At 37.4% G+C, this 15,426-nt stretch overlaps 2 protein-coding genes across 2 annotated transcripts in view; one reads left to right on the top strand and one right to left on the bottom strand.

The window, feature by feature from the left end:
- The window catches only part of LOC133849593 (innexin shaking-B), a 105,450-nt gene that overhangs the window by 68,045 nt on the left and 21,979 nt on the right, over window positions 1-15,426 (bottom strand). The window lies entirely within an intron of this gene.
- Window positions 9,170-14,605, top strand: LOC133849592 (glycerol-3-phosphate acyltransferase 4). The gene is made up of 2 exons (XM_062285776.1): window positions 9,170-9,329; window positions 13,319-14,605. The coding sequence occupies exon 2, from the start codon at window positions 13,327-13,329 to the stop codon at window positions 14,530-14,532; it is 1,206 nt and encodes a 401-aa protein (XP_062141760.1). The 5' UTR covers window positions 9,170-9,329; window positions 13,319-13,326; the 3' UTR covers window positions 14,533-14,605.

Below are 15,426 nucleotides of genomic sequence, written 5' to 3'. Positions count from 1 at the left end.
ATAGAGAGGAAGGAGATACGAGTGGGAAGCGAGTTAAGCACCACGATTTTTCAAGTGAACGAACTTTTAAATTAATTTAGACATAAGAAGCTCTTTAAAGTTGCCCCCAAGTAGCGCTGCAATCGCTGCTTAAGTTTTGCGCTTAAAGGGTTCCAAAGTGACCAGAGTGGAGAAAAAAAAAACACAGAGAAAGAGAGAGAGAGAGAGCGAGAAAAGTTGGTAATGTGTCTAGCTAACGCTCTGCGCTGTGGCAAACATAATGTACACTAAATGGATATTTAATTACACTTTGTTGCCCGCTCAACTTGCAGCTGAGCAACGAGCTCTGAGCACAGAGCTCAGGTGAGGTATTTTAGCAGCTAATTGGAGTGAGAAGTGTGTGTTGTGCTCTGCTTTAGTGGCTGGGCTGGCGACTTAAACATACTTATAAACTATGAATGCAAGATTTATGATTTGCCGAGTCGAGCTTATGCTAATCGAAGCAACTACAGTATCAGAATTTATAATGCGACTACAAAGTTTCAAGTTTACCTAAGCAGCATATACTAAGTATATAGAATGTATATATGTAGTACACAAAGTGAGATTAATCGAAACTTTTGTTCGTGCGACAGAGAGAGAAAGAGAGATAGAGAAAGAGAGAGAGAGAGAGAGAGAGAGAAATCCTCACGTCGTATGCGCAATTTTGCATTTTAATACCATCAAATTGCAAGCCCAATCAAGCAATTACCATGGTATTTGTATAATCCATTTGCAAATGTCCTTTGAGACTTCTCTCACACACAGAGAGGTGCGTGTGTGTGTGAGCAAATTGTATTCGATTCATAACAATTTAATTGACAGCAACAAGCAGCATAGAGAACAGGCAACAAGCATCTGTGGCAACAATTTTGAAAAGCAGATTTGAGATTCGTAGGTGTAATTTGCCAGCTTCATCATTTAGTTGCCTCAAGTGGCCTTTAGTTTACGTTTGCTTCGACGTATTTAATTGCAAAACATGCAAATCCTGAAGCTCATTGCATATGCTTATTTCCTTTCGTTTCGTTTGCTAATTAAATCAATTTGACAATCCTTCTCTCTCTCTCTCTCTCTCTCTCGCTCTCGTTCTCGCTCTCTTAATTATGCAGAGCAATTATAACATGAGATTCAAGTATTTCATTTACGAGTGTCGATTTAATGAGCTCCAACTCCGTGCGGCTTTAAAGCTGAGTAAATTCGACTTTTTTTGCGGCTCTTTAATTGAAATGCAATTGTGACTGCCTTGATATTAAATTGTGATTGTGCCAAGTATTCGGCAGCAGAGGAATCTCGGTTGAGCAATTGAAATCGATTTGATGCCAATTTGAGTCGCAATTCCAGCTGACAAGTATTTTCTCTTCTGCTTGCTTGCTTGCTTGCTCTATGGAAATGAAGTGCAAGGCTTGCAGACTTTGGTTTATGCTAAGGACTAGCACACACATCACACAAAAAATATGCATATGAATCTGAATATATATAAATGTATATAGTAAGAGGCAGAAGTTGGCTGTTGGCTCTTGGTAACTCGTTGCTGATTGTCATTCAGTCGTGAGTCAGAGCTCACAGCCAGCAGCTACTTTCATCTACATTCCCCACAGACAACCGTTGTAAGAGTATTTATATAGGATGAATATATACATACAGACATAGCAAATATAATACTCGTACATACATACAGACAGACCAACACGCATTCATATGCAGAAGGAAAGTCAGTCAGACAGACAGCGAGCGACATGCAAATTGAGCTTGTGCGCGTTGCGTTGTCTTCATTGAAAGTTTAAATTCTTTTGTTGTTAATATTTTAAAAGTTCGCAGCAATCCAGCAAATTGAAGCAGTCTGCAACGATGTCTGTTTGGTGACTTCAACGAGGGTTGTTTCACCAATTCTTGCATTTTCTGTAGTTCATCTTGATTATTTTCATTCCCCCTATCCATTGTATAAAATGGTATTAAAAGGAGGCATCCCCGATTCCATATTCTTGATCAGCGTCAACAGCCGAGACAAACGGTATATTCTAGTACTTTGGGGTATATTCATTTGGTATATTTTAAGAATACTACCGCATTGGCAAGATACTATTTGAATAGTTTGATTTAAACATATATTTAGTTCTTCTTCGACTAAATATACATTTTCTCAAAGAAATGTAAAATAAAACTTAGTTTGCCAAGCATTTTTATTTGTTATATTTTAAAATAGTGTTTCGGATTTTCACTATATAAAACGGATTTAATAGAAATATTTAGTAATATATTCCTATTTTTTCGTTACTGCAAGATATATTTTAAAAGCATTACTACATCGATATACCAAAAAAAAAAATATTCGTTTAGTTGCAAAAAACATTCTGATATTTTATTTTTACTGGAATTGTGGATTTAAATAAAGTTTTTTAAGCATGTTTTGCTTAGTTGGGTATTTAAGCATTTAAAGTTATTAAGAGGAATTTAACAATTTTTTGTAGAATTTTAGAGCCATGCTTGTTTCGGCTCTTAAGTATTTCTTATTATTGTGTTTTTTAGGTATACAATTATGCCATATTTTTACAGAATTATAAAGAAAAAATCAGCTTCTCCAGCATTTTATTATGTATTTAGGTTTTTTACCAACGGAATTAAAAATTCGAAGTTCAAAATGATATTCAAATCATTTTCAAAACAATTCGAATTTGATGAGGCAACTCTCGTTGCCGCTTGTCTACTTCTGTCTTCGGAGCTGTGTCGACTTTGGCAGCAACTGCAAAGCATTCTGCCACGAAACTGTGCCTTTATATTGTACGCGTGTGTGTGTGTGTGGGGTGTATTTACATGCTTACATTTCATACAAGCATAAGAAAATATTTGCAGTTATATTTTCTCCTTTTTTTCCCCCTTACTCGTATGCTTTTCAACTTGTGTGTGCTTTTACTTGGTTTCCTTTCATTCTTTTACTTTAGTTTTTTTTCACTCTCTGCACTGCGTACGTTGTTTGTAATTGTGTGTATGTGTGTGTGTGTGTGTATGTGTGGAAGTGAAACAAAATGAAAACTGAGCTTTAAAGGGATTTCCCTTCAACAGCTGCGGCTAATTAAGGCGCAAGGCAATGCGATTGACATTGCCACGAATTTCCATGAATTTCAAATGTCTTCTTTTCGGAGCAATTCGATTTTTGATTTTCGCGGAATTTGCGATGCTGATTGCCATTTACCGATAAGCAAAAACGAAGAGACGCGAGCCCGAAAAGATGCTGTGGAAAGTGGAAAGTGGAAAGAATACAAGGCAGAGGTTTTATGAACTATGCAAAATCATTTACCAGCTGCGTCCCTGAGGCAAAAGTTGTGTTCGCGTCTATTTACATTGTATGCATATTTAAGTTCATTTCATTTACGTTTCAATTTGTGACAGGCAAATACAATATATATATGTATATAGTATAGTATATAGTACTGCAAGCTGCAGGCAGAACTTTAACACAGCTCACAAAGGACTAAAGATAAGCTGAGATAGAGACAGACAGAGGAAAGCTCTTTGGCATCAACATTGAAGCTAATCAAATCTGAAATCCGCCTGCATATGAAATACAATTAACAAATTGCCAAAAGACACAACACAAAAAACGAAAGAGAGAAAACGAAATGGAAATGTTGCAAAAACGGTAAGAGATTATCAGAGTATTGCGAAATGTTGTGAAATATTGCACTCGCAATCAATAAAAGGCAACGAAATATTTATTTGGCTGCAGTTCACATATATATGTGTATATGTGTGAGTGTGTCTGTATGTGTGCGCACAAATTGTCAAAACAGAGTTCAATTATCGAATAGCGATGATGCGGAAAAAGAGAGACAAGACAGCAGAGAAATACGTATGTATACGTTACGTATACGTGATATATTTGCAGGTGACAGCGCTTGGCATGGAATGCAGCAACAGCAAAAGGATGAAAGAGGGTGAAAAACGGCGCACTGCAAAAGATAATTAAAGTGCACAAGAGTGCAAAGCAAAACAAGAAAAGTAGCAATAATGTATGAAAAACGATGGCAAACTTGAAGAGAACGAAGATAAGCATAGAGATAGCTAATCGAGTAATGAATATAAGCTTTCATTTGAGTTTAGTGTCTGAATTAAACTAAATGTAACAGCGTAGCATAAGAAGTAATTAATTATGGAAATTGTTATTGAATTGAAAAGATAAGCCAATAAAAAAAACTCTGTTGAAGAACGAAGCTTTAAATAAAATGTTACTGAAATAAAATATTGTACACAAATAAAAGCAAACAATATGAAAGCTACCCATTGTGAATAAAATAAAGATATTAAGCAATACTGTGTAGTATTAGTCTTAAAATATACCAAATAATATACCACAAATATTCTAAAATATAACAAAGTTTATTTTTGGAATATAAATGAAATACTGCATTTAAAATATACCATACAGAACAAAATATACCAGTTTCTTAATCAATGTATATTTAATGTAGTTGTGGTATTTTACTATTGTTGCGGTATATTAATTTGGTATAAGTTTAGAATATGGTTTATTGAGTAATCCCGATTGTAGCTTTCTTAATAGTTCTAATGTACCATAGTACTATATCAATATACTAATTATTGCCTGGGGTATATTTTAGTATATTTTCGGTATAATTAATTTGGTATAATTTTATAATATGGTTTATTAAGTAATCCCGATTGAAGCTTTCTTGATAGTTTTAATGTACCATAGTACTATATCAATATACCAAATATAGCCGATGGTATATTTTAGTATTTTTGCGGTATATTAATTTGGTATAATTTTAGAATGTGGTTTTATAGAGGAAACTCGACTGTAGCCTACTTTATTGTTGGAATGTATTACTATATCAACATACCAAATATAGCCGATGGTATTTTAATTTGGTATAATTTTAGAATATGGTTTTATTGATAATGGGTATCTCACAGCCTCGCAGTATCTTTTTTACTTGTTATATTATTCATACGTGGTTCTAAAGTAAAGTAAAGAAAAGTATTTCGCTTCAAATATTTGCGTAAGTATGTACATTAAGTTATGCCTGCTAATCAATTAAACTTTGTCTAACATGTAAGATACGTATTTTGCGGCTGCTCTTCCTTGCCAACTAATAAATGTATATAACAAATAATTGCAAATTTATTTTTGACTGCTTTTAACTTGGTTTAAAGCTTCAAATACGAATTTAAGTTGTAGTGTTTGGCACTTAAATTTAAAGCCACTAAATGTGTGCGTGTGTATGTGTGTGTGGTTGTGTGTATGGTGGCTGCTGCTGTTTTGGTATTGGTGTCTTTCGTTGAGCGTTGGGCAAGCCATTCGTTATTCGTATGCTCGGACATTTTGAAAATTTATTACATCGACACCGACAAGCTTCGCGTGTTTCGTTTCATGCGCCTACACTTCACTTAACAGCAAAAGCAAACGGCAATAAAATGCGGGCAGACAGCGCAAGAGAGAGAGAGAGAGAGAGAACGAAAAAGAGAGAGAGGAGAGAGAAAGAGAGAGCGAGAGACAGAGAGAGGGAGTCTGTGTGGCCACTCAATCAGTCAAAACGCGGCGCGTTCAATGCGCTTTTTGGTCATTCGTTAAGTGCAACTTTTTGCACCTAAGAAAATTGTGCAACGTTCCAAGCGCTTGCTCTCTTTCTCTTTCTCTCTCTCTCTCTCTCTCTTTACAATTTTTAATAAGTGTACCCCAAACAGTTGCCATCGTCATCATCATCGACGTGTAGTGTTGACAAGCCAAAATGCCAAAATGCCAATGCCGCCGCGACTTGAAGCGAAAAACATCGGCTCGACTTCCACATCCGCATTCGCATTCGCATCTGCCGGCTGCGCGATGAGCGGGAGGAGCGGAAGGAGGAGGGGAGAGACGAGAACTTTGCTACGCCGAGTGCATTGACCGGCTGCACACAAAATGCACCACGAACCCCCAACCCTCCACACCACCTAGCTCAACCATCGTGGCAAACCCATCGACCGCCCAGTGTTGCGTAATATACAAAAATCACAGCTAAAATACGAAAATGTGAATGGCAAACGAGGTTTCAGTGGCCAACAGAAGGCGGCTCTTAGAGCTGTCAGAAAATAGCAGAGAATGTTTTAAAGAGTTCTTTAAATTATTTAACAACTTTTGAGCACTTGAATATTATCAATAGTAATGCTCTATTCTCTAAAAATGTATTGAAATGTAAATTATATTTGATAAAAAAATTTAAATAAATATTAATGTTTATTAAAAATTAAGGAACACAAAATTAAAATAAATTTTATCAAATATTAATACTTCATTGTGTGATAATATATTAAACAAATATGATTTTGTTTTGTACAAAATAAGATTAATATAAAAACTCTCTTTATCGAATCGGTATGCAAATATATAATAACATGCAACTATAGGCTGTAACCCATTTGTTTAATTGTTTAAATAATATTGAAAAATTCAAATTAGGACTAAAATTAAAATTACAAATTTAAACTTCATAATTGGTTTTAATAAATGATAAGTGAAATAGGCTGCCATATTTCTTCTCTGCAATCATAAATTATTGTTTTCAAAACTCTTTTTTTGTAATGCTCAAATTCAAAGAATTTTACATATGGAAAATTTTCTGGCCAATGTTTATTGCTCAGATTGATTTTAGAAACTTTTTCTATTTTACGATAAAATATATAAATTCGTTAATTTTTGCGTTCGAATTTATTCATATTTGGAAATTTCTTAAATCTGAAAAATAATTTCGAACTCATTCTAAGCATTCTTCTTAAATGAATAAATTATAAAATGTAAATATTCAATAAATCTATAAAATGTAATTATTAAAATAAATACTAATTCGTCATTTCTTTGTAATAAATAATTTATTTCAGTTTTCACAATAAATACTTTATTAGTATCTGCTATCGTAGATAACGAACCATTTGATATATTTTACAGCAAGTTCATGCCATTAAATTGAAATGCCTTAAGCGTCTCGAAGTGCTTTATTTATTAACGATTTACCTTGATTAAGTCAAAGTAAATACAGCAGAACATTGTGTACTCGCTGTTCTACAGCTTCAGCTGCAATTTCATCATCGATGTCGATGTCGATGTCAAGTTGTGCGTCTCTGAATCCACTTTGCTTAACGCTGAAGCATTTTCAGCTGCTTTTCATGTGCGCCGAGACGCAAAAGTCAAAGCTCTGGGTTCACTGAATGCTGAGGGTCTGTCCAGGGCTTTAACAGGACAGCAGCAGAAGAAGAGGAGAGAGAAAAGGAGAAACAGGAGAAGGAGAAGGAGAAGGAGGAGAAGTGGAAAAGTTGTGGTGAATGAATCGAAGCAAAGAGCAAGCTCAGTGGGTTGAGTGATAAATCTTTATCACTTATTCAACAAACAGAGCTAGATAAATTGATTAATTGCGTAAATAAACGAGTGGCGATAGTCGAGACGCTGCGTCTGGATAACTCAGGACACTCAGGACTCATTCGACACACACACATACACAGAGACTTGGCACTTCGCACTCAGAACTCGTTACGCTTTAAGCCAACAACTTGGCCACAAATCAAAGTAGACGCTGACAACTTTTCGTCACGTTGTGTCCATCGGAAATAATTTATCAAATTGAGATTATATTAAATAATGAGTAGATGACACCAACAACGATTCCTTTCCCTTTAGCAAAAGAAAACTTGAGGTTTGCGGCGGAGGAAACCAATTAAAAAGCCGCCAGCAGATTATTGATGGGTCGGTCGTGGCTCTGCTTTGACTGAGTCGCTGAGTTAAGTAAGTGGATCAAGACAGCAGTTAAGTCATCACAAAATTATAATTAATTACGAATTTCATATTTTTTTTTATATTTAACGCACTTTGTTTTCTGGCTGAGTTGAGTGTGCTCAACAAGCAAAAAATCGGCTACATAATTTACAACATTTCTACATATCATTGTTGATAATTCAATTGCCAATGAAAGTAATGTACAAATAATTTACATTTCAATTTCAATAAAAAATTGAAAATAAAATTACTGAACATTAATTGTAAATTAATTAAATAATTTACAAATTTTTTGCATTTCATTTTTAATACGAAAGTTGCAGAAGAAAATTACTGAAAATTAATCGTTTACTTTTGAGCTCATTTTTATTAATAAAATTTCAAATGAAACAAGTAGGATAGCTACAGCAGAGTGTGCTCGACTATGAGATTAATATACCAGAAAATACTGAAATATACCGAAAGTTATATTTGGTATATCGATATTTTACTACACTCAAAATATACCAGATTTGCGTTTTTCGCTATAATGCCAAAATACTTTATTTCTTAAATGGCTTCTACAATTCCGAAAATATACCAAAAATAGTCCAAAAAAGGCACTAAAATATATCGAAGGCTTTATTTAGTATATATTGTACAGACGGACATGTCTTTATCCTTGTTGGTCAAGAATATACGAGTACATACATATATACTATTTGGGGTCGGAGTTTATTCCTTTTCCCTGTTACAGATATGCTTAAGTTATTTATTCTATGGGTAGGTAAAATCATTCATTGAAAGTAACAGACAATAATTCATATATTATTACAATTTTATTTTCAATAACAAATAAATCCAGCAACACAATAGCAAAACAAGCTTTAACCCGAGAACCCATTTTGAAACATTTCAGTTGTATTAATTTTAATGAAAATAACAATACATTTGAAACATGGCTCAACGAGTGTGTTTAATGTGCTTTATGTTTTTTTTTTTTTTGTAAGTAAAATCGAGTTTTAGAAGTGCTTTGTTGTTGTTGTTGTTTTTTGTTGAAATATTTATTTTTGCTATTAAAGCGATTATCTGGTTGCCGACCCGAGTAGCGATTATGTTTCCACTTTGTTTTTAATGAGCTCCCCTTAAAGTGGCCCGAAACAGATTACGAGAGTATTTTGAGAAGTTGCCGCTCGCTTGCCAAAGTAAATTAGTAATTTGTGCGTAACGTTGGCCAAAAAGCAAAGTTAAGACCGTCCAAAATGAATCCTCTGTGAATTTGAATATTCTTTTTTAAGATTGTCTGGGGGTTATATATATTGGGCATAAGCTAAGCCTTAAGTGATTACAGATTACTGAATGTAATTTTCATAAGCAATTGCTTAGCACACACTCACACTCACACACACGCACACACACATGGTTTGGCAGGCAGTCAGTGAAACGTCAAAGTCAATATACACTAAAAAAAAAAATGTTGAGAGGCTTTAGCTTTCAGTCTTTCCCAGTTTAGTAGGTGCTTTAATACAATCAGTTGAATCAGACGACGAAACGTGGCCACATTAAACAGGTGAGTGTTGACACACCTCCTCACTGCCTCGAACACTCACACACACACACACACACGTACACACATACACGTACGCGCACACACACAAAGAAAACGCGACGGCGCATTATGCAAAACTTTTTAAAAGTCGAGGCAGAAAAATGTTTTTTAAACGCTAAATTACTTTTGAATGGCAGCTGGGCGTGCGAGGCGAGCGTTGATAGGGGCGTGGCAGCAACGTCACAATTTCATTTTGTGCTTCCTCATCTACCTAGCTACCACCTCCACCCTCCCATCAGCCGCCTCCACCTCCACCTCTTCTTCCTCCACTTCTAAACACCGCGGCGTCGCTTCTAGTTGCGAATGTGTATGGAGGGCGGGCATGGAGGAGGGTGGGCGTGGCGCGTTTTTCGCGTTATGTCTGAAGAGCGGAAATGCTTATCCCAACACTTGAGCATCACGTGCTGCTGCTGACGCGACGACGTCGACTACATTGTGCACACTGCCAGCTATCAACAACACACACCGCACACCACGTCGTATGCGTAATACTCTATCCACTCTTTTGTGTATCACGCGTAGCAGTTTGCTCACTATTTAGAGAGTGCGTGATTTAAGTATTAAAGTAGTATTTTGTATCTGTAGTAGAATTTAAAGATAGTTTATGTATTGGATTTATTTTTTATTTGTAATAGAATTGAATTGCGTATTTTTTTTAAATTCCTTTCGATTATTTGACTATTTAATTCCTGCGCATGCTGCTGCTCTTCACTTAAAACATTTGAAAAATGTTTCAAATATTTTTTATACCTTGCTTCACTTGCAACTTTCAATTAGTGAGACACGTAAATTGAATTTGCAAAATACTCGTAGTTATTGCAATGCAAACTCTTCAGTTCGAACATTCGATTAGGTAAGATACAATTTTCATACGAATAAACACACAAGTTTGTGCAAAATAATGAATTGAACACTCTGAAAATTTGTGTAGTAATTCAATAATATTTTACTATTACAAATTTAAGCAGATTGGTTGAAGAATATCGATTATTTATTGTCAAGCTTAAGAGTGGATAACTAAACACATCAAAATTCCTATAAAATAAACATTTACTTCCGCGACTACGCTTGATTAAAATGCTGCGAATATAAATTTTCACATTCATTTCTTTGTATGCAATTTAAGAAATTAAAAATGACATCTATGGAAAATTATAAAACACGTGATTGCTACATTGCTTAATTATTTTAATTACAATTGAGCAGAGTAAAGCATTTAAATTAACTAAGAACCGATTTCAATAAGAAATTGTATTTGTTATTTCAATAAAATAATAGTTAATTCACAAAAACTAATGAACACAAAGACAACAGCCTCAGTTTATACTTTGATAATATTTTTTGTATGCTTTCAAACTCATACATTTGTTGTTTATAATATTATTTGCTTCTATTCTTTTTTTACTCGGTTTCTTTATTTGATTACAACATTTTTTTCTTCTATTTATTAAGCAGTCTCTTCTTTTGCCTGTAATATTATTTTTTTCCTTTCTTTATTGAAAGATTTATGTGTTTATTTTGTATTCTATTATTGATTTCTACATAACACTAATATTATTATTTGTTTTCCTTGCTAAGACGCTCCGCTTAACCTACTCGAAATCAATTCTTTCTTCAACCAAAATATCTAAATTAACTTTAGCTCAAAAGCTTCGAAATAGCGAATGAGCCCGTGTGAAAGTAGACGGCCTTGCTTAACTGTGCCACACACAGTCTTCGCACAAAGTCTTAGCCGCAAGCGTCTAAGGTCGTAACAGTCATTCGAGTGACGCTGGACGAAGGAGGCTGCCTAGAAAGGGGGTTGAAGACGAAGAGGGGTTGGCTTAGAGGAGGTTGTGTGTGTGTGTGTGTGTGTGTTGCTGCTGCTGCTGAGAGCGTTGTGGTGTAGGTGTTTTGAATGTTTAGCTCAAGTGGCTTTTTAAAACACATTCTATGCTAATTAAGAGTCTGGCTTGAGGGGGCGACAACAAGCAGTAGAAGAGGAAAAGAGACAACGAGACAGACAGTGAGAGTGAGAGAGAGAGAGAGAGAGAGAGAGGAGAGGGACTTTGCCTAAATGAGTTGTCGTTGTGGACGACGTTGACGTCGTTGTTTGGCTTTGATAAGCAAAGATTGCTAGCAGCCAATGTCATCAATGTGCGTGGAACTCAGCAAACGGATAAACTGTCGAGGTGGTGGTGAATGGGGGGAGGGGGGAAGTGAAGAGGGGTTAACCCCGCTCTTCCTGTGTTATTGTGGCCTCACTCATTGCGTAATCCTTAAAGTTGAATTCCTGTTTACAAGCTGTCATCGAGAGTCAGCCAGGCCCATTTAATTAACGAATTAACAAAGCCAGAAGTTTTTGCGGTTTTTTTTTTTAAGTGATTTCGGTTTTTCAGGATCAAAAACGAGGCCGAGTCTGAGGGCCCAGGACCTGCGGCGCAAATGGGCGACAACGAACGGCGCCCAATTATTTTGCGGCCTTGTGCATAATTGAATTATTGCCATATGCAAAACCAAATGGGGATAAGGGCAAACCACAGAGCACAGAGACTATATACAAAAGCGGATCCCAGGCATATTGGATTGGAGGCGCGGCACAACACAACACACAGCACAACCCAAAGGACAAACAGAGCGGGCAGACGAGACGACGGCAAAGTTTTCTCTCTTGCGCCTTTTTATATTTCGGCGCCTTTTGCTTGTTAAATAAATCAAAGTCGGCGTAGCTTAGCAAAATACAAAACCAAAACCAACAACTACAACAAAAAACCCGAAAAAATAATAAAACAAATGAAATTAAGGAAGGAAAACGTGAAAACGTGGAAAACGTGAGGAAAAACGACAAAGACAAGAGGCGCAAAGCCAAAAAGACGGCGATAAATTGAATTAGGACTTTAATTGAGAATTTGTTTGCTAGCGCTTTCTCGCTCATTCGTTCTCTCTCTTTTCCTCACTCTGTACTTGACTCTCTTCTTCACTCGCTTCCTTGCGGTCTATCTCTTTTTCACTAATGCATTCACATTTGCTAGCTTCTATCTATTCCACATACTCCCTCTCTTTGGTTTCACTCTTCATTTTATATGCTTTATATTTTTTCTATTTCACTCGCTTTTTCATTCTTTGCTCACTCCATTACTCCATTTGCTTTTGATCGATGCTTCTCACATTGCCGTACTCGCTTCACTATCTTCTCTTTATTTAACTCGTTCCTGTAATCTTTTATCTTTTTATTTCTCTGCTTGCTTGCTGCTAGAAATTTCTTTCTTCTCCAATAATCACAACTTTTATTAATTTATTAAATAGTCGCTTCTTTTATATCTCTTTCAATCTTCCCTACTCGTTGTACCACCTTTCAACTTTACGTGTCGTCACTAGTTTATTTCATTAGTCTTAACTGTCCATATCACACTATCCTCTGCTCGTTTCTTTGCTCGTTCAAACTCGTTACTTTGGTCCATCGTGTTACTTTTCTCTCTCTACTCGTTGCTTTAACTCGCTCCTTTATTTCGTTCCTTACTCGTTATTTGACTATCTCCTCTATTCATTGTTTTTTCGTTTTATAAATCGATCAACCTCTCACTCATCTACTCGTTGTCTTATTTATTCCTTTACTTTCTTCTCTATTCGTTTTTTTACTCCCTCTACTCGTTGCTTCAACTCGCTTCTTTAAGGGCATGTTCCTCACTCGCTTCTTTGCTCTCTCTATTACTCGATATTTAACTGCCTCCGTTACTCGTTACCTAATTCACTCCACCTCTACTAGGTATCCATCTCTACGTTGCTTTCACTCGCTCCTTTAATGCCATACTCCTTACTCGCTTCTTTGCTCTCTCTATTACTAGTTACTCGTTGCCTAATTCACTCCACCTCTACCAGGCCTCCATCTCTCCACTTACTGCTCTACTCTCCTTCGCCTCATAATTCACTTATGTTTCTCTGTATCCCCACAAATCACTTTCATTGCCTAGCGCTTTCAATGTGGCTCCAAGTGATTATCCTAACCCTCCTCGGCACCGTGCTCCTCTGCAGCTGTGTCGAGTGCATTAATCACTGCTATCTGCAGCTGCTGGAGCTGCTCTTCGCCTACACCGCGCGACAACTGCAGGCGACTCGCAGCCGAAGGAAACGCAACAAGAGTCAAAAGGTGCCGCAGCCGAAGCCAAGCGAATTGAAGGCACAACAGAAGGATGCACTGAATGAACGCATGGAGCAGTGCTGCGAGTTGCTGGCCGATGGACTGCGTCTGGTGCTGGACGATGAGGTGACCACAAGATTTGCGGCCGCAGCGCCGCCGCCTGGGGAATGGAATCTGTTGACACGCAATCTGCGGCATCGCCATCGTCAGCTCAACTGGCAGCTGCGTCTGCTCTGGCTGCTGGGCATTCTGTGGCGCTATCTGCTGCTGGTGCCGCTGCGCACCGTGGGCTGTGCCAGCTGTCTGCTGCTGCTCACGCTGGTCACCGGGGTGCTCGGCCATCTGCCCGAGTGGCGCTTCAAGCGGCGGCTGGTACACTTGGCGCTGAGGCCGTGCTTTCGCCTCACCATGGTGTGCATTCCGGTGGTGCGATGCGTGCACAATCTGGAGCAGCGGCCACGCATGGGCATCTGTGTGTGCAACCACACGAGTCCGCTCGACGTGCTCGTCCTCATGTGCGATGTCCACTATTCACTCACCGGCCAGCGACACGATGGCATCCTTGGCCTCATCCAACGGGCCTTGGCACGGGCATCGCCGCATTTGTGGTTCGAGCGTCGAGCGTTGGGCGATCGCGAATCGTTGGGTTTGGTGCTGCGTCTCCATGCCGCCGGCTGTGGTCGGCCGCCCATCCTGCTCTTCCCCGAGGGCACGTGCATCAACAACACGGCGGTCATGCAGTTCAAGAAGGGCAGCTTCGCCATCTGCAATGTCGTCTATCCCGTCGCTGTGCTCTACGATCGACGCTTTGGCGACGCCTTCTGGGACAGCACGCGCTGCTCGATGATGCGCTACATTCTGCTCGTCATCTCGTCGTGGTCGATTAAGTGCGACATATGGTATCTGCCGGCGGTGCGGCGTGGTCTCAACGAATCGCCCATTGAGTTTGCCAACCGGGCCAAAGCTGTCATCGCTGCTCAGGCGGGCATCGAGGATCTCGCTTGGGATGGCAATCTCAAGCGATGGAATCCTGTGCGCGATTGGTAGCCTCAGGAATTGTGCATCAAAATGGAATTTCAATTGTGATTTCAATAAATCGAATTCACGCTAAACAATTCTGCACCTGCGACCTCATAATGTATATAAATTCTAGGATATATTTCGCAAAATCCTACTATATCGATATACCAATCATGGATTTCGGTATATTTTAGTATTTTTGTGGTACATTATTTGGTATATTTTGAGAATAATATCAGACTGTTTGTCTTAATTTAATAATCACGACTTGTGGTATATTTTAGTATCTTTGTGGTATATTTTTGGTATATTTTGAGAATATCACACTATTATGCCTTTATTTGAAATGGTCAACAGGTATCTCGTAATCACGGCTTTTGGTATATTTTAGTATGTTTATGGTATATTTTTGGTATATTTTGAGAATAATATCACACTGTTTTGCCTTTATTTAAAATGAGTAACAGGTATCTCGTAATCATGGCCATTGGTATATTTTAGTATTTTTGTGGTATATTATTTGGTATATTTTGAGAATAATATCACACTCGTTTGCCTTTATTTAAAATATGTATCAGTTATATCACAGCCGCACCAATTGTTGATTTTGGTATATTTTAGTATTTTTGCGGTATACTATTTGGTATATTTTAATACCGCACTGTTTTGCTTTCATTTAAAATGGCTAAAGGATATCTCACAGACGACTCCAGCTTTCTTGCTTAAGAATATGGTAATCGAAATCCCAAAAAGTTCTTTTAATTTCATCTCTTTTGAAGTTAGGAATAACAAACATTGATGTATTCAGTATTAATAGTATAAACAAAATTTTTAATGGGGGATACATAATTATTTGTTTTGGGAATGACGTGAGTTAAAGAATCCAGCATATACATATGTATATGCATATAGTTGCTCATT

The sequence above is a fragment of the Drosophila sulfurigaster genome, chromosome X (genome assembly GCF_023558435.1).
Source record: "Drosophila sulfurigaster albostrigata strain 15112-1811.04 chromosome X, ASM2355843v2, whole genome shotgun sequence".
Classification (NCBI taxonomy): domain Eukaryota; kingdom Metazoa; phylum Arthropoda; class Insecta; order Diptera; family Drosophilidae; genus Drosophila; species Drosophila sulfurigaster.
Note: the sequence above shows the minus strand (reverse complement) of the source record. Positions and strands in the feature narration are given on the sequence as shown.

Coding starts and splice junctions, on each gene's coding strand:
- LOC133849592 (XM_062285776.1), top strand. CDS start 13,327: ATGTGGCTCCAAGTGATTATCCTAACCCTCCTCGGCACCGTGCTCCTC.